The sequence below is a fragment of the Ranitomeya variabilis genome, chromosome 4 (assembly GCF_051348905.1).
Source record: "Ranitomeya variabilis isolate aRanVar5 chromosome 4, aRanVar5.hap1, whole genome shotgun sequence".
Taxonomy (NCBI): Eukaryota; Metazoa; Chordata; class Amphibia; order Anura; family Dendrobatidae; genus Ranitomeya; species Ranitomeya variabilis.
The window spans coordinates 130,875,702-130,896,284 of NC_135235.1; the positions used below are offsets into that span (position 1 = coordinate 130,875,702).

At 39.8% G+C, this 20,583-nt stretch overlaps 1 protein-coding gene across 2 annotated transcripts in view; it reads right to left on the reverse strand.

Annotated features, from left to right (window-relative positions):
• Nucleotides 1-367: 367 nt before the first annotated feature.
• LOC143770046 (cGMP-dependent protein kinase 2-like) overlaps nucleotides 368-20,583 on the reverse strand; it is a 363,231-nt gene continuing 343,015 nt past the window's right edge. For both annotated transcript variants that reach the window (XM_077259271.1, XM_077259272.1), the window contains 3 exons: nucleotides 20,252-20,314; nucleotides 10,199-10,265; nucleotides 368-3,181 (listed from right to left, as the gene is read on the reverse strand). In XM_077259271.1, the coding sequence (XP_077115386.1) occupies nucleotides 3,086-3,181; nucleotides 10,199-10,265; nucleotides 20,252-20,314 (226 nt within the window). In that variant the 3' untranslated portion in view covers nucleotides 368-3,085. The remainder of the gene's footprint in view (nucleotides 3,182-10,198; nucleotides 10,266-20,251; nucleotides 20,315-20,583) is intronic.

Below are 20,583 nucleotides of genomic sequence, written 5' to 3' on the forward strand. Positions count from 1 at the left end.
CTCTCTTGAACCCCTCGACTGAGTTCGCCATCACCACCTCCTCAGGCAAGCAATTCCAGATTCTCACTGCCCGGAATTGCTTACCTGAGGAGGTGGTGATGGCGAACTCAGTCGAGGGGTTCTCTTGGACTACTTCTCCTATTCACATCAGACTTTAAATGTAAGTTTTCTGTGAAACACTGCATTTTAAATTAAAACATATATTAGTATATAAAATAGCGTAAATACATCTTGTACTTTCCAATGTATATTTGTTGTTTGTTCTGCTATACGTATGGGCAATCCACTCTTCTGAGCACCGATGAAGGTTGTGAGGCATCAAGTGGCTCCTATAAAAGTCATACCAAAAAAGTATATCCGAGAGATTAAAAATGAAAAAAATCTTTATTGACTTAAAACTTGTTAACTATGACTTAAAACATACAGTAGTGTGCACATTTTCTAGGCAGATGTGGAGAAAATGCTGCAAAGTAAAAGTCCTCATAATCAATACTGAATATATCAAGGTGTTTTTACATTTTTATTTCCATTTTTTCATCATTTGCATATCATTAACATGTCTATCGATCCTGTGATTTCCATAATGCCATGACTTTTCTTTCTTGGTTTTGCAATTTCATTGTTGAAGAAAATATATCAGAGCTGTGCAAAAGTTTTAAGCAGGTGCATAAAAAATGCTGAAAATTAAGAATATTAGAAGTGCTGGCATTTAGTTAATTGATAAAAAATACAATTACGTGAATGAACCACAGAAAAATCTAAATCAAATCAATATTTGGTGTGACCTCACTTTGCCTTCGAAGCAGCATTAAAGCCTCAATTATTCTAGGTATGCTTACACCCAGTTTTTGAAGGATGTCAGCAAGTAAGTTGTTCCAAACATCTTTATGAACTACCACAGATCTTCTGTGTATATAGCCTTGCTGAAAAATATAGGCTGATACCGATTATACAATACCATCCCTAATGTCTGATTGGCTTTAATTTGTTTTCTGCAGCTGGACAACGACCCCAAACATTTAGCCAATGTCATTAAAAACTATCTTCAGTGTAAAGAAGGACAATGAGGTCTGGAAGTGATGATATGCCCCCAACCCAGAGTCCTGATCTCAAGATAATCTAGTATGTTTGAGATTACGTGAAGAAACTTAAGGATTTTCACATGTCTACATTTACAGAACATCTGTGGTCAATTCTGTTTGGAACGACCTCCCTGCCAAGTTCCTTCAAAAACTGTGTTCCAATGTACCTAGAAGAATTGATGCTGCTTTGAAAGCAAAGGGTGGTGACACCAAATATTGATTCAATTTAGAATTATCTTTTGTTCACTTATCATTTTGCTACTTGATAAAAATAAACTATTTTTAAAGTATTCGTTTCTGCAACAGTTTCCAACACCAGCCTAAAACTTTTGCATGGTACTATAATTTTGTAGCTCGTCTCAGATTCATGCTGCATGTGATTCAAGCAGCATGAATCAGTTATTATGTTCTCTTTAATAATGTTAAATATTTGAATAATCTGGTTAGAAATATAGTAAAACCTTTACAATAGACCTTTTCTACAAGAAGTCAATTTTTTTTACAGTACAGAATAGTTCTATCATATTCTGTGCATATTAACAATCTTTCTCAAAGAGGCATTATTCAGGCAAACATGTATACATCTTAAATAATAAACTCATACATACGTTTGTCCAGCAATAACTATGGGGTCAGCGCTAAAACAGATGGAAAGTCTCCATCACTAAAAATTATTGTCTATATGCATCAATTTCTAAGGGAAATGGAATTTTTGGGCTAATTTTTGGGTGATAAAAATGAAATGTGCTGTGTGTGCTTGATTTATTAATTTTGCAGCATCATTTTGTAACTTATGTAAGTCACGTGAACATGGATAAGACAGGATAATTTTCCCCATATTCATTAAATGTTGCCTTTTAAAGGGTTTTATTGCATAAGCAGGCAGGATGTCATAAAATATAATCCACAAAGCTAAACTAAAAGGACACATATGTTCTAATATAAAAGAAAATTTAACTAAATATGAGCAATGTTAAAAAAAAGGCTCACAAAATAAGTCAGTATTGATACATGTTGGCCGGTGAGTTTAATGAATTGGATAAAAATGTGCACAATATAATAAAAGACTGAATAACATCTAATTTGGTGAGTGCTGTGCTTCGTAATACCATAAAGCATTGTAAAGGTATGAAAGAAATGTAAAAATAAAAATACATATTACAGATAAAAAGGCAACGGAACAGAAAAATCTTAGATTTTTGTAGTAATAACCTGTATCTGAAGTTTTCCCATCTTTCTGTTCACAATATTCTGTCCTAAAAAGCCCTTGTGTCCTTCTCTTAGCCCTTAACAGAGAAGGCACATTCAGAGACATTTCCTCCTCATTTTTCAAGAAAAATACAGGTACTTCAGTATTTCGAATGAATGTGGAAGTGATGACATATTTGACACCTAGTGATTAGGACTCAAGGCCTACAGCTCAAGGTTAGCTTCCTGCGGTTTCGCTTTCAACGTGCTGCCTTGTTATTGTGCCAACCTTTAAAGTCATATGAGATTTTAACTATTACAAAAATACCCCGTCAACTATTTTATGAAGCAAAGTTTTATGCTTTATCCTTTTCATGTGAAATCAAAATTAGGAAATTAGCAGAGGCAACTAATAAAAGAGATTGTGTCATTTGTTGTAGATGCCTCACATACATTCAGAAAGGTCATGGGCACTCTTATTAACAGGAAAAGACATAGAGCAGCAAAACTATTAAGCACTGCTTAATTTATCCTACATTGTTTCTACAAGTGCAAATAAAAGCACTCCTGAGAAAGTGATATACACAACATCACAAAAGGCTGCCATTCCTCCAAGCATCAAGGGACAGCTTATCTAAACGAAAGTAGAGTCCTAGAGTTTTAATAATACATAGCGTGTTTAAAGTAAGCCAATTATTAATGCTTTGTTCTTCTTAGGTTTTTCGGTTTAATTTTAAGCTTCTGGAAGTTTCTAAACATGATTGTTATACAAGTGGTGCTATGTCTTTTCACCATTCCATAGATTAATGTCCATATCAGAAGTTTTTGTCCCATCCTGATAGCTCATCTGGTGGATCTTCAACTTCAGGGAGAAAACTGTCAAAATAGCTGTGGTCTGTGATCCCCTTAATCTAGTAGAATAAGAACAAACATAAGCAATTATAAATGATGCATGGACATTTAAGTCTACGTTCACATCTGCGGTCTGCGCCGCAGCGTCGGGCGCCGCAGCGTCGCCGCATGCGTCATGCGCCCCTATATTTAACATGGGGGCGCATGGACATGCGTCGCACTTGCGTTTTGCGCCACATTCGTCACTGCGGCGCACGCGTCCGGGCGCAAAGGACGCAGCAAGTTGCATTTTTGCTGCGTCCAAAATCAATCAAAAAAAGGACGCATGCGGCACAAAACGCAGCATTGTGCATGCGTTTTGCTGCGTTTTTGTTTGCGTTGTGCGTTGCGTCGCCGACGCTACGGCGCACAACGCAAATGTGAATGTAGCCTAACAAAGTCATAGAAATAAATATAAGATCTTACATTTGTGTTGGAATTTTAGCACAACTAACTTTCCATTGACATGTTAGGCAAAAAACCTCTAAAATATTATTTCTCAACTAGGTTTCTATGAAGCCCATATCGCTCCCTGGAGGTTATCTTCAACTCATTTACAAATGCTTAGCACGGGTTGGATAATGCATGGTAAAAGTCAGATCAGGGATCATTGGTATCCCAACCAATCCTAAAAACTGGATTCATAATAGCCCCTTGTGAATTGAATGGTATCTGTGCATGCACACCAAAGTGCTCTGGGCCTGGTGATGGCAACTGAATCTTGTGGATAAGTGATAACCTTAAATGTTGGGAATAACCCTTTAATTGCTTTCGCTGACCATTATTCACTATTTCACTATTTTTGATCATACTGAGATAAATTACAATCTACAACATTATACATCATAGTCAATGTAGCTTAATATTATACAATCCAGTTGTAAAGGAGGAAGACTGTAAAGTGTTTGAGATTCTTCTATGCAGTTGGGTTTTATTTGTGCATAATAGGAGTTTCTCAAGATAGGAAAATGTTTTTATACGGTTACGTCATTAAAAACAGTTGCGAGCGTTTTTGGAATGTATAATAAGAAGTTTAAAAATAGTTTTTAAGAATTTATTTCCAAAGTTTGGCAATAAGTCATATTTTCATAAATTCCCTGTTTCTTCAGTGCTGATATATCATGAAGAGGATTACTGACCACAGCATTCATATGTAGAGATAAGAAAATATTTTGAAAATTGAATTCAGGAGCTTTGTCAATTTTCCAGAGTCTCCTCTGAAAACTAGGCAGACAACTAGCAGCTTTGCTGTAGAGCACATCTTGACAAATAAAATAGTTTTCTAGATATATCCTAAGAACATGCAATGTCGTTCAGCCTCAACATCTTTCAGGTATTTTGCTTAATTTTCTGTCTTTTTACTTATGGCATGTAAGAGTTGCATACTAACAAGTGATACTGGACCTTCTGGTTTATGTTATGTCAACCCCATTGGTTCTTTTTTTCCAGTAGAAAAAGTATTGAATGGTCACACCTTCCACAGTCATAATTTTGCACTGGCTGAGTAAAGTGTTTTTTTCACATATTCATGCAGAATATGGGGAAATCTATTGTCTACAGGTACAGGAAGCCAACTTTGTCAATTTGCTTGAGAAATCCATAATGTTCTACTAAGTTCCAAGGGACTATTTCATCCTATTGAAACAGAAAATGTAGGTTGCATCCATAAATAAGGGGTAATTTCTGCATGTTGTGTGAACCAAAAGTCTTTAAATGTGTGGGTCTCACTTTGAGCCCTTGAGGGAAATCAATTTAGCTAAACCACTGCTATAAGGATGAATGCGCCTCGGTTTATTCAGAACCATATATTCCATCCAAAACTGGTCATGCTGAGGGTTTTATAATTATTGAACCCAAAATTATGTAAAACACCTCTTTAAAAGAAAGCTGTTGCACTCTTACATTTCAACAATTCAATAAGATTTTTGCGATCTAGAGTCCCATTCTCAAGTATTTTATTACGCTCCTTGTGTCAATGGAGCAAATATATAGACTGACCTCTCTTGGCCACTGTTAGTACGTTTGCGTACTCCTTGTATGATGTCATGTAGAAATCTACAGAAAAGATTGCCTTTGGCAGTGAATTTTGATATCTGTGGAGTACAACCCCCTCTAGGGATTTACATGCTACATCCCTATTATTTGTGTTGCTGAAAGGGACATAAAGGATTTGGAATGTAGCTATTTTTTCTCTTAGTCCCATCAGCAGCTCAAGGCTACATCTCTATAATGAGCTAACTCAGTCTGCTGATAAAAGTTAAAATACACTAGTGGACATACACTCACTGGCCACTTTATTAGGTACACCTGTCCAACTTCTTGTTAACACTTAATTTCTAATCAGCCAATCACATGGCGGCAACTCAGTGCATTCAGGCATGTAGACATGGTCAAGACAATCTCCTGCAGTTCAAACCGAGCATCAGTATGGGGAAGAAAGGTGATTTGAGTGCCTTTGAACGTGGCATGGTTGTTGGTGCCAGAAGGGCTGGTCTGAGTATTTCAGAAACTGCTGATCTACTGGGATTTTCACGCACAACCATCTCTAGGGTTTACAGAGAATGGTCCGAAAAAGAAAAAAAATCCAGTGAGCGGCAGTTCTGTGGGCGGAAATGCCTTGTTGATGCCAGAGGTCAGAGGAGAATGGGCAGACTGGTTCGAGCTGATAGAAAGGCAACAGTGACTCAAATCGCCACCCGTTACAACCAAGGTAGGCCTAAGAGCATCTCTGAACGCACAGTGCGTCGAACTTTGAGGCAGATGGGCTACAGCAGCAGAAGACCACACCGGGTACCACTCCTTTCAGCTAAGAACAGGAAACTGAGGCTACAATTTGTACAAGCTCATCGAAATTGGACAGTAGAAGATTGGAAAAACGTTGCTTGGTCTGATGAGTCTCGATTTCTGCTGCGACATTCGGATGGTAGGGTCAGAATTTGGCGTAAACAACATGAAAGCATGGATCCATCCTGCCTTGTATGGAGCATCTTTGGGATGTGCAGCCGACAAATCTGCGGCAACTGTGTGATGCCATCATGTCAATATGGACCAAAATCTCTGAGGAATGCTTCCAGCACCTTGTTGAATCTATGCCACGAAGAATTGAGGCAGTTCTGAAGGCAAAAGGGGTCCAACCCGTTACTAGCATGGTGTACCTAATAAAGTGGCCGGTGAGTGTAGTTTAGGGCACCTTATTTAGTGTTCAAGTGTCAATTAAAAATTTCACCTTAAAATATTCACCTTTCTTATAGGTGAGTAGAGCAAAAGAAAACCATCTCTGTTGTACTGCTGATGGGACTAAAGGAAAACAGACTTACATTCTAAATTATAATTTTTTGTGCCTGTGCCTCAGATAATTCAATGTCACATCCACATACACCCGCTTCTCCTCCTCCTCACTCTCCTGCACATCATGCTGCAGGTAGCATTGACCTTAACTGTCAACCCCAGGACAGCAATGATCATGTGGAAGTTGCTGTTCTCTCTCCTTCTCCTGTTGCATATGTTGCATATGTGTGAGGTTTTTTTTTTTTAATAAAAATATAAAGGGGATAACAAGCATCTGACTGGGAGGGTACACATGTTTTCTTGCCACACAATCAGAAATGGATATCTAGTTCTATGGAAAAGGAGGAGTGTGACAAGCAGTAATTAGGGATGATAGTGATAATGATGATAATGACCAGGTACTGCTTAAGGATTTAGTTTGGCTACCAGAATTTTGAGTAGTTAGAGAAAAAGATAGGCTGACAACTCGAGCTTTGCTAATATTGCTGGACAGCTTGCTTTTCTCATATAGGCAGGTGTGTCATTTCATGTGCTGATAGGATAGTGAACCATAGTTTCTAGCCTAGATGTCCATGGTTTAAAATGCAAAAGATTTGATTGTTTGCAGCAGAGAGAGAACATGATTTGCCATCATCCTTGACCATGAATAGGGCTTCCAGGCACTGAGCCTCCTTCACCAACAGCATCACCTGCTCATAGGCTGAATGCAGAACAAGACATCACCTGCACTTGAGCTGAGCACAGAGCAAACATATTTGACCCTGGAACACTTTCCAACTCTGATGACATCACCTCCTTGGCAATACAATCTGGTTTTCTTGGTCTTGTTCACCACACAGTCATCATCATCATCATCATCCTTGACTAGAGTGACAGTTGCCTCAGTGTGGGAAATGTGCTGAGCTCCTTTCTCCACACCTATGTTCCACCTTGACTCTGAGTGCCACTAGCATCTTGGCTGCCTTTGCTAGTGACCCCACTATCATGGCTGACAGAGCCACAAACATAGCTAGGTTTTTGATTTGTGTCCTCCATCACAACAAGCTCCATGTCACCCAAGAACTAAAGCTGAAATAAACTTACTGGAGGCAAGCAGGCCTACTAGGACCTGCATTTTTTTCATTTAAATTACTTCATCCTTTGCCATTTTTCTTTTACCATATATTTTTTTAACCCTATAGTTAGATATTGTCAATCTTTTCAACCTCAATAGTTCCACGTTTAGCAATAAACAATTAAATGCCGATCATCAAAAAAGATGGAGGAAGAAATGCTACATAGATGGGTGGGTACATGTCCATTAAGCCTGCAACAGGCCACTGTATTGGTGACGATTGTATATGTGCTAATTTGGACAAGTAACAAACATGGGTGCAAAAACATATGAAAAATAAAAGATCTGATTATTTTTGTACTTTTTTATTTTTTTCAAAACGATTCTTCCCTTTTTCTCAAAATAGAATGTAGCAATAAATGTGAGATAGTTGAGTATATGTCCAAAAAGCCAGCAACTGCAACAGGCCACTGTATTGGTGTAGCATGTTCAGATGTAAGATGTGACTAGTAAAACAGGTGTGGAAAGAAAAAAATTGTTTGTGAAACATGTTTTTGGTTCATTTTCTTTTGTATTTTCCAAAGAAAATTAGTCCTGCCTTAATGAAATGGGATTACACATGGAATGCAAAAACTCAGCACAGCACTTGTGGCAGCACTCTTTCTCCGAATGACATTAAGTTCAGATATTTTTTCTTGTGTGGGCTTTCTGATTGCTAATGCATGAAGAATTAAGAAAAAATGTGTGTTATTCAATTTCAGTGGAACAAGCTTCTAGCCCAGCTACTTTTTATGACTGATAAATCACACTGGAACTGCTGATGACATCTTGCCTATATCTGTCCATATCAATTGAATCTCTGTATTATTCGCAGAGTACAGTACTCATCTTCTTCAGTGATACAGTTGTACAACACATACTGTCTGGAGTATTTGGTCAATATTTTCTCTGCTTATGTATTGCTGAGTTTTAAGCTCTGACATCCTCTCACTATCCTGATGCACCCTAAAGTTGCTGCTGCATTCCCAGCCTCTTCTTTTATGCAGATCACGATAGTGACTCCTGATTGACTGCGCTATACCACATTATATAAAAACAATGCAATCTGCAATGTGTAAAATGACAATGGTCTTTTTTTGGGCAATTGGCGCTAATGGAATTGCAAATTGTTTAAATTGCCTAGAACAAGCAAGTTTCCTAGAATTTGATTTGCATTAAATTGATTCTCTCATCTCTGGTCACATGCCATACAAGAAAACATTACCACTGAGGCCGGGACATGCTACAGCTGTCAGGTGGCTGTTGGACGTGATTTCATCACTTCCTGCACAGCAGGAACCACAGGACTAGCAGCGATAAAGCAATAGGAAATTTAAGGGGTAACAAATTCGAAAGTAACTATTTTCAAACATTATTTACCCAGTTTTAAAAAACGATGAAAAACTCTACACTATCAAAGACTTTTATTTGCATTTATAGGAAGAAAATTTACAAAGGTACAGATAAAAAGCTAAGGTACTACATATACCAACTGCCAACACAGAACAATAGACAATTAAGCTAAGGTTTGGTTTGAAGTAATTTTGTGTAGCACTGATGGAAATCTACATTATTTGCTAAATTAGAACTTTGTTACCCAGAAAGGGTATGTTCAGACGTTATGTTTTTTCAGTGTACAATGAGTGTCTTTATGTCGCATTTTTATGTGCATTTTTTGCAGCGTTAGTACGTGCATTTTTAATCCTTTCATTTGAGTGATTGAAAATCGCTGCAAAAAATGCTTAAAGAATTGACATGGTGCATCTTGACAAAAATGCAGCAGGAAAAAACCCAACATGTGCATGAGCTTTTAGAAATCTCATTGATTATGCTGGTACTGTAAAATTCTGCTTATTTTAAGCAACAAATACACTGGTCCTCTTCTAAAGTTTAGAAAAAAAGCCCAGAGCAAAAGTTCATCACTAGATACAAAAGTTAAGTCCATTGTAGTTTCATTTGTGTAACGTTCTTTCCATAAAGCCCTCATTACTACTACATATGCAAGTTGCCTCTCCAGAGAGAAAGAGGGCTTGAACTGTAGTGCTACCGATCGCATGCAGCAATCAATCAAGCATGCAGCAGTCAATATCGGCCCTCTAACGAGGCTTGTCACATGACCCAGGATAAGAAACCAAATCCAAAACTCCACTTGCAGACACAGTATTTTTGGGTGTTTTTCCCTCCTTAGTTCAAAGCAGGAGGTCTGATTTGGTTAGGTGAGAGGCTACTGACTGGGGTACAAAGGCGGAACGTTGCTCATAGCCTTGTATATTACTGTTGAGATCACATCAGGAATACATTATTTCCCAATAATCCACATAACAATAAAAGGGCACCAGACTGATGCATTAATGCTTGTTATACTTTGCATTTATTCAGAAACAAAGTAATCTTATTACCCCGCAAAGAACACAGATGCAATTACTAAGGCATCCATAAAGCAGGTTGTTTTTTCACTTAAGTTCATCAGTCAAATGATACTTAAAACGTTTAGTAAAAATGTAATTTGACATGAGTCTGTAATCTTTCAGCATTACCGAGTAACAGAATAATAAATTCATGTTGTAAGATACAGCAAATACTTCTACATAGATGTTGTTAATTGTGGCAGATTGTCTTTTACAGAATTTGTCAAAAGATATAGTATACGACCCACCTCTCTTTTTAATGGAGACAGTAGTTTACGGTTGCGTAGTCCTTCCCAATTAAATCCTTGGAACCATCTGTAAATGATAAGACGTTATTGTAAAGCGCCATGGAATAAATGGCGCTATAATAATAAATAATAATAATATAATAATAATATTGCTATTACACGCTGCCATAAATGTAAAGAATGTACCTTAATTAGCTTATATTATTAAAGGGATATTACCATTTTCATAAATATATATTACTTTTGAAATGTACTGCTTATTAAAATTTGCAACCGTTCTTGAGATATTAACCCTTTCTTTTCCTTTGTCTACAGTTCATTGCCTTGGAGGCCGACCACCACAGTTGTCTAGCTTGTAAGCACTGTGATAAAACAGACCAGGATTAGGAGGTAACAGCGCATTCCAGCAAACCCGGACAGCTTCAAAACAGTGCTTAAAAGCTCAATAGAGAAGAGCTTGTAAGCGCTGTGCATGTTCCGCTCTTTAGCCTCTAAGGTAACGAGCTGTAAGGAAAACAAAAAAATGTTATTTTGACAAGAACGACTGAAAATTTGAATAAGCATTAAGTTGAAAAACTGCTTGTCTTTACATGCATTATCCTATTAAACCCTTTTATGAAGTGGAGATAGCCTATTAAGATCTCCAAGTGGTGAAATTTTGCTACTGCAGCTGCATCATTACTTTCTCCTTCCCCTCTTCAGTATCTCCGAATGTAGTTTTAGGGTATGTAGACACAGTTTTTCTGCAGTTTTTGAAGCAAAAAACAAGCGGAAACTCAAAGTTTTTCATGAGTTTTGGAGGCGAATTTGGGGAGTTTCCACTCAGATTTTGCTCAATTTCTGCTACCAAAAAATGTATAAAAAAACTGAGCATGCACGGAAAGAGTCCTGCGGCTAGATCCTTTACTGTCTACTTGTTAACATATTACTCTAGGATGATTTGGGGAGACTTGAAAGGTTTCTAAATAATTGCAAAGATGAGAAAAACATAACTAGTCTGCCAGAAATTGAGTAAAATGATACATTCAATGAAGATAATTTACAATGTTTTTTTTAATATTTTAAAAGTTTGTTGTGGAATGTTTAACACCATAATTAGACATATCAAAAAGAATAAAATAAAAAACGACAGGAATTCCACAGACCCAGATTTGAGTTACAGTAACTTAATTGCGGAGATCATATTTGCCCCAGCTATTGTCATTTTTGCAGTTAAGCAGGTATGCAGTTTTTGGATCCGCTTTTATAGTTGGCGACATATGTCACCCTCAAGAAATCCCCTTGATAAGCACTGATAAATAAAGTCATTAAAAATATTCCTAAATGTGTTGTACATATATGTATAAATATATTTGTAGATATTATGATAGAATTAGCTATATGCCAAATATACCAATATGATGGAAAAAGTAGATAAGTCATTTACTGTGATTTATCGCAATCATTTGATGTTGATAAATTCCTAGAAGATACATCTACGTATTTCTGTATATATGAAAATATGTTCGTAATTTCCAGTTTCTGGCAACTTCTAGTCTGTCAGTGGGACAAAGATGACCTAAATAACTGAAAAAATGTCAGTCTAACAATTTACAAAACCGTAATGATTTCATAGATTGAATTATTGGGTCGGATATAAATCAATTCACTTAATAGCTGACACCATTGTGCAAAGGTTTGCTGCCTTCCAAGTCTATTAGTCAATATCTTCTTCCTTTCCAGAGGATAGAAATGCATTACCTTACTGGACTGGGAGCATAGGGAAGACTACATGGATTTCCTAGGTCTCTAATCAAGGAAAATATATTGCAGCTGAATCCTTACAAAACCCAATTGCTTGATTTATGTCACGTCAAGCTACACTGGCAGTGTCAATTCAGCAATCCTGTTGTTGTTACTTAGAACAATTAAAGCACATTTTACTATCTGTCTAAGGGCTCGCTGACACGAGCATATAACGCGGCCGAGTACTATCTGATAAAACATCATATAGCACTTGGACCAGTGTTATACTATGGGGCAGCTCAGATCTGCAATTATTTTCTCATTCCGATTTGGCATGAGAAAACAATCACAGCATTCTGCGATTGGCAGCCAGACTCGGCTCACTCGCATCCATACAAGTCTATGGGTGCATGTAACATGTAGGACTGTCATCCCAGTGCAGTGTGATTATTGTGGATGCCAGTGATGGAGGAGATGGATCTTTTTTTATCTCCGTCTCCTCCACACCTGGGCTGTGATTCTCTCACGCGAGATGATGGGATCACAGTAAGATGACACTCGGCTCGCGCTCGCAGAAGAGCTGCAGCCAAGGATCATTAACATATTGCATCCCCAGCTCTCACATGAGAGAACATACGTCAGTGTGATCCAAGCCAAACAGTTCTCAGCTCACCAGGAAAAGGAGTTTGAGGGTTAATTGCAAGTTTTGTTGTAGATTTTTTAGTTTATTTTTTCAATTAATTTAATTTAATTTCCTTTGATTTGAAACAGTATTGTTTTTTAAGCTTTATGCATCATTAAGTAGTTTAGGGAGCATTTTATTAAAACACCTTAGGCTGGTTTCACACATCTGTTTTTTTGTGCTATCCATTATTTTTGTGTTCAGATCAGGGACCCATAACATAGAATTTGCCTTCACACACGTAACTTTGCTTGCCAATTGCAGACCGATTGTCCTAACATGACCTACGTGTTGCAGATCAAACTCACCAATGCATTTTAATTGCCCTTCGTAATAAAAAAACGGATAGAACATGAATGTCTCCTGTGTTTTATTGTCTATTGGGCAGGAGAGTCTTATAATTTTTTTTCTCTTTAGAAAAATAGATGCAGCAAGGATTAAAAAAACAAAACAGGTCACTGGCATGTGTTTGGAAAAACATAGTAGTATTAGCTTCCCCATGTTTACAAGTGCATATCCAGTATGTAGGGTATGTGGTGAACGTGTAAATAAGTGCACCCATGTCTGTGGTGAACGTGTAAATAAGTGCATCCATGTGTGTGGTGAACGTGTAAATAAGTGCACCCATGTCTGTGGTGAACGTGTAAATAAGTGCATCCATGTGTGTGGTGAAAGTGTATATAATGCATCCATGTATGTGGTGAACGTGTATATAAGTGTGGAGCGCCCCCAGACGCAGGGCAATGGGGGTACTCGCTACCGGGTCCCTCTGTCGCGGTTCCGGGGATGTCACGGTGGCTCAACCCGGTCCGTGGCCCTGCTAAGGGGTGTCCAATTAAAGGTGTAGGTGGCAGTGGTTTAGGTCGCAGTAAATAACGAGGACTCAGGGTTGCAGTCTCTTTACCTTTTACTGTAGACTTCAGCATCCACATTCCAGAGCACTGCTAACAGGGCTTGCTGAGACCGGCCGGTCCGAAGGCACATCCAGAGTTCCCTTTGCAGGTGGAAATCAGTAGCCTTCCTACTTGCGCCTGTGTGTTGTAGTACCTCCCTGCTGAGCACCACGGGATAGTCCTCACAACTCTTGTGTCTGTTTCTGATGTTCTCTCTCTCCGTCCCCCAGTTGGATAGGACGCACCCGTATGACGGGGGTAGGCCTGGAGCTATTTTATAGGGACCCTAGAGACGCCCCTCTCCCACAACTTGCCTCCGTTGTCTGCTTAGGTGAAAAGGTGAGACAGCCAACCTAAAGTCAACTGCCCTGCCGTGTTTGAAGTAAAGCGTAGAGCCAGTACTTCCTCAGTGTTCCGGCCACCGGCTACGCGCCTCAGAAGGATGTTGCCATGATCTTAGGGCACGACTCCTCCCGGTATTTTCCCCTTTTGTTGCTGTGATCTCGTTTCTCACTTCTCCACAATATACTTCGCTTCTTGTCCTTTCTTAAGATGTCGCCGCAATGAAGTGCAGGCGCGGCTCCGTAACGATCTGTCTCTTGCTAGGCCTCTGTCAGGATCCCACCCCTGCCAGGGACCCCCTGAATCTTTCTCCGCAACACCCTCTCTCACTCGATGTTGCCTGGGCAAAACCCAGTCAGCTTTCTCCCTAACTTTCTATCCAACCCCCAGTTTTACCCATGTGTGAGGAGTGGCCTAGTAGATAGGACCTTTTGCTCCCCTTGGTGGCCGGAGTGTGAAGTGTAATGTGTGACTGTGATACCTGGTCAGGTGAACCCCTTTAGTGCCATCAGACGTACCATCACTCCCCTTAGCGGCAGAGTGACAATATTGCACGACCAGGACTCTGGGGCACTGCAAGTGAATCCATGTGTGTGGTGAACGTGTAAATAAATGCATCCATGTATGTGGTGAACGTGTATATAAGTGCATCCATGTATGTGGTGAATGTGTATATAAGTGCATCCATGTATGTGGTGAACGGGTATATAAGTGCACCCATGTATGTGGTGAAAGTGTATATAAGTGCACCCATGTATGTGGTGAACGTGTATATAAGTGCATCCATGTATGTGGTGAATGTGTATATAAGTGCATCCATGTATGTGGTGAATGTGTATATAAGTGCATCCATGTATGTGGTGAACGGGTATATAAGTGCACCCATGTATGTGGTGAAAGTGTATATAAGTGCACCCATGTGTGTGGTGAATGTGTATATAAGTGCATCTATGTATGTGGTGAATGTGTATATAAGTGCATCCATGTATGTGGTGAACGTGTATATAAGTGCATCCATGTATGTGGTGAATGTGTATATAAGTGCATCCATGTATGTGGTGAACGTGTAAATAAGTGCATCCATGTGTGTGGTGAAAGTGTATATAAGTGCATCCATGTATGTGGTGAACGTGTATATAAGTACATCCATGTATGTGGTGAACGTGTATATAAGTACATCCATGTGTGTGGTGAACGTGTATATAAGTGCATCTATGTATGTGGTGAAAGTGTATATAAGTGCATCCATGTATGTGGTGAACGTGTAAATAAGTGCATCCATGTGTGTGGTGAAAGTGTATATAAGTGCACCCATGCTTGTGGTGAATGTGTATATAACTGCATCCATGTATGTGGTGAATGTGTATATAAGTGCACCCATGTATGTAGTGAACGTGTATATAAGTGCATCCATGTATGTGGTGAACGTGTAAAAAAGTGCATCTATGTATGTGGTGAAAGTGTATATAAGTGCACCCATGTATGTGGTGAATGTGTATATAAGTGCATCTATGTATGTGGTGAATGTGTATATAAGTGCACCCATGTATGTGGTGAACGTGTATATAAGTGCATCCATGTACAGTATGTGGTGATTGTGTATATAACTGCATCCATGTATGTGGTGAATCTGTATATAATTGCATCCATGTATGTGGTGAACATGTTTATAAGTGCACCCATGTATGTAGTGAACGTGTATAAAAATGTGCTTATAAGTCCTTCCATGTACAGTGGGTACGGAAAGTATTCATACCCCTTTACATTTTTCACTCTTTGTTTCATTGCAGCCATTGGGTAAATTACAAAAAGTTCATTTTTTTCACATTCATGTACACTCTGCAGCCCATCTTGACTGGAAAAAAAAACAGAAATGTAGAAATTTGTGCAAATTTATTAAAAAAGAAAGATTGAAATATCACATGGTCATAAGTATTCAGACCCTTTGCTCAGTCTTGAGTAGAAGCACCCTTTTTAGCTAGTACAGCCATGCGTCTTCTTGGGAATGATGCAACAAGTTTTTCACACCTGGATTTGGGGATCCTCTGCCATTCTTCCTTGCAGATCCTCTCCATTTCGGTTAGGTTGTATGGTGAACGTTGGTGGACAGCCATTTTCAGTTCTCTCCAGAAATGCTCAATTGGGTTTAGGTCAGGGCTCTGGCTGGGCCAGTCAAGAATGGTCACAGAGTTGTTCTGAAGCCACTCCTTTGTTATTTTAGCTGTGTGCTTAGGGTCATTATCTTGTTGGAAGGTGAACCTTCAGCCAAGTCTGCGGTCCAGAGCACTCTAGAAGAGGTTTTCATCCAGGATATCTCTGTACTTGGTCGCATTCATATTTCCTTCAATGGCAACCAGTCAGCCTGTCCCTGCAGCTGAAAAACACCCCCATAGCATGATGCTGCCACCACCATGTTTCACTATTGGGAATGTATTGGGCAGATGATGAGCAGTGCCTGGTTTTCTCCACACATACCGCTTAGAGTTATCACCAAAAAGGTCTATCTTTGTCTCATCAGACCAGAAAATCTTATTTCTCATAGTCTGGGAGTACTTCATGTCTTTTTAGCAAACTCTCTGCAGGCTTTTATATGTCTTGCACTGAGGAGAGGCTTCCGTCAGGCCACTCTGCCATACAGGCCTGACTGGTGGAGGGCTGCTGTGATAGTTGACTTTGTGGAACTTACTCCCATCTCCCTACTGCATCTCTGGAGCTCAGCCATAGTGATCTTGGAGTTCTTCTTTACCTCTCTCACCAAGGCTCTTTTCCCACAATTGCTCAGTTTGGCTGGATTGCCAGGTCTAGGAAACCCTCTGGTGGTCCCAAACTTCTTCCATTTAAGGATTATGGAGGCCGCTCTGCTCTTAGGAACCTTGAGTACTGCAGAAATTCTGTTGTAACCTTGGCCAGATCTGTACCTTGCCACAATTTTGTCTCTGAGCTCTTTGCTCAGTTATTATTATTATTTAATTATTATTATTATTATTATTATTATTATTATTATTTATTTATTTATATAGCACCATTAATTCCATGGTGCTGTACATGAGAAGGGGTTACATCAAAATACAAATACAGTATCACTTACAGCAAACAAAACTAACAGTGACAGAATGATACAGAGGGAAGAGGAATCTGCCCTTGCGGGCTTACATTCTACAGGATTATGGGGAAGGAGACAGTAGGTCGAGGGTTGCAGTAGCTCCCATGGTGTTGAGGTGGCCGTGTGGTCATAACAGGTTGTAAGCTTCTTTGAAGAGGTGGGTTTTCAGGTTTCTTTTGAAGGATCCAAATGTGGTGGATAATTGGACGTATTGGGGCACAGAATTCCAGAGGATGGGGGATATTTGGGAGAAGTCTTGGAGGCGATTGGGTGAGGAGTGAATAAGCGTGGAGGAGAGAAGGAGGTCTTGGGAGGACCGGAGATTACGTGAGGGATGATATTGAGAGATTAGTTTGGAAATATATGGAGGAGAAAGGTTATGGATGGCTTTGTAGGTCAGTGTTAGTAGTTTAAACTGGATACGCTGGGAAATTGGGAGCCAGTGAAGGGATATGCAAAGAGGGGAAGCAGGAGTGTAGTGACGAGAGAGATTAATTAGTCGGGCAGCAGAGTTAAGGATGGACTGGAGGGGTGCGAGAGTGTTAGAAGGTAGGCCACAGAGGAGAATGATGCAGTAGTCAAGGCGGGAGATGATTAGGGCATGCACAAGCATTTTGGTAGAGTGAAGGTTGAGGAAAGAACGAATTCTGGAAATATTTTTGAGCTGGAGGCGACAGGAGGTGGCGAGAGCTTGGATGTGCGGTTTGAAGGACAGGGCAGAATCCAGGGTTACTCCGAGGCAGCAGATTTTGGGGACAGGGGAAAGTGTGATTTCCTTTATTTTGATAGATAGATCAGGTAGGGAAGATATGCGAGATGGAGGAAAGATAATTAGTAGTGTTGAGCGATACCTTCCGATATTCGAAAGTATCGGTATCGGATTGGATCGGCCGATACCGGCAAAATATCGGATCTCGCCGATACCGATACCCGATACCAATACAAGTCAATGGGACACAAATATCGGAAGGTATCCTGGATGGTTCCCAGGGTCTGAAGGAGAGGAAACTCTCCTTCAGGCCCTGGGATCCATATTCATGTAAAAAATAAAGAATAAAAATAAAAATATGGATATACTCACCCCTCCGGCGGCCCCTGGACCTTAGCGATGTAACCGGCAGCCTCCGTTCCTAAGAATGCAGAGTGAAGGACCTTCGATGATGTCGCGGCTTGTGATTGGTCGCGTGACCGCTCAAGTGACCGCTCACGCGACCAATCAGAAGCCGCGACGTCATCGCAGGTCCTAAACTCACTGCATTCTTAGGAACGGAGGCTGCCGGTTATATCGCTAAGGTCCAGGGTCCGCCGGAGGGGTGAGTATATCCATATTTTTTATTTTAATTCTTTATTTTTTACATGAATATGGATCCCAGGGCCTGAAGGAAAGTCTCCTCTCCTCCAGACCCTGGGAACCATACACTGGGAACTTCTGATTCCGATTTCTGATATCACAAAAATATCGGAACTCGGTATCGGAATTCTGATACAGCAAATATCAGCCGATACCCGATACTTGCGGTATCGGAATGCTCAACACTAATAATTAGTTCAGATTTGTCCACATTGAGCTTGAGGAAGTGAGAGGAGAAGAAGGAGGATATGGCGGATAAACACTCTGGGATTCTGGAGAGCAGAGAGGTGACATCTGATCCAGAGAAGTAGATCTGAGTGTCATCAGCATATAGATGGTACTGGAAGCCATAGGACCTTATGAGTTGTCCCAGGCCGAGTGTATAGATTGAGAAGAGAAAGGGCCCAAGGACAGAGCCTTGAGGGACACCAACAGAGAGGGGGCGAGATGAAGAGGTAGTATGGGAGTAGGAAACGCTAAATGTGCGGTTGGTAAGGTATGAGGAGATCCAAGATAGGGCGAGGTCTTTGACCCCAAAGGAAGAGAGGATCTGTAGTAGGAGGCAGTGGTCAACTGTGTCGAAGGCAGAGGACAGGTCTAGAAGGAGGAGTATAGAGAATTGTCTGTTAGCTTTGGCTGTAAGTAAGTCATTAGTAATTTTGGTCAGGGCAGTCTCAGTGGAATGGCGGGGACAGAAGCCAGATTGTAGGTTGTCGAAGAGAGCGTTAGATGCAAAGTGAGAGGAAAGTTCAGCATGGACATGCTGCTCAAGGAGTTTGGATGCAAATGAGAGCAAAGATATGGGGCGATAGCTGGACAAAGCACTTGGGTAAAAGGATGGCTTTTTGAGGATAGGTGTGATTGTGGCATGTTTGAAAGCAATGGGGAAGGTACCAGAAATTAGTGATAGGTTGAAGAGATGGGTTAGGGATGGGATTAGTGTGGTGGTGAGGTTGGGGAGGAGGTGGGATGGGATGGGGTCAAGTGCACAAGTGGTGAGGTGTGATTTGGAGAGAAGATAAGCAAGCTCCCCTTCAGTGATTTTGGAGATGGAAGTTAAGGAGTTTGGGCATTGGTCTGGTATACAAAGGGGTTGTGGTGGTTTGCCGACAAAGATTTGCCTTGTTTGGTCGATCTTATTTTTGAAGTGCGTGGCAAAGTCCTCGGCAACGATCAGGGAAGTCGGAGGGGGCAGTGGTGGGTGAAGGAGGGAGTTAAAAGTGTTGAACAACTGTTTGGGGTTGTGGGATAAGGAAGATACGAGGGTTGTGAAGTAGGCCTGTTTAGCAGAGGTGAGAGCTGATTTGAATGCGAGTGTTGCTTGTTTAAGTGCAGTTCCTTTGACCTCATGATTCTCATTTGGTCTGACATGCACTTTGAGCTGTGAGGTCCTATATAGCCAGTTGTCTGCCTTTACAAATCAAGTCCTATCAGTTTATTTAAACACAGCTGGACTCCAATGAAGGTGTAGAACCATCTCAAGGAGGATCGCAAGGAAATGGACAGCATGTGACTTAAATATGAGGGTCCGAGCAAAGGGTCTGAATATATATGACCATCTGATATTTCAGTTTTTCTTTTTTAATAAATTTCCAAAAATTTCTACATTTCTTTTTTTTTAGTCCAGATGGGGTGCAGAGTGTACATTAATGTGAAAAAAATAAACATTTTTGAATTTACCAAATGGCTGCAATGAAACAAAGAGGGAAAAAACGCCCACTTTAACTTAACAAAAGATAACTCATAGTCATTAGGTGCCAAATATTTTGATTGCAAATCTCTCACTAAAGAGAGACAAAATTTTAAAAACAAACAAAAAAAAAGCTTTATTCCACTCTACAGAAATTACTACATCATGTGTCCTGATAAACATGGAAAAAATGGTGAAAGGTCCTCTTTAAGCTTCCTCTTGAGTTTGCACTATTAGACCTGACTTAGTAGGTGCGATAATACTTACTTATGTTTTCTTATGTCACTTATGCCATTTTTGCGATTTCCAAGTCTTTCTGCAGGGTTAATTCTACAATTATAAGAACACAGTTGTGAACATTAGACATTTGCTGATAATATCGACATGCTATGTAAAATATATTCCAATCCATGTTTCTTTGACATAATGAGACAATGTTTAATAATTTTTCCATCTATATATACACTTTACAGCATGTGTACAATTTAAAAGGCAGAAGTATCATACCTTAAAGCAAACTGTATGAAATATGAAATCTTTCCAAATCTAAGTAGAAAAGTAAATATAATAATATGTATATAGGACATAGTGTCCTCTAT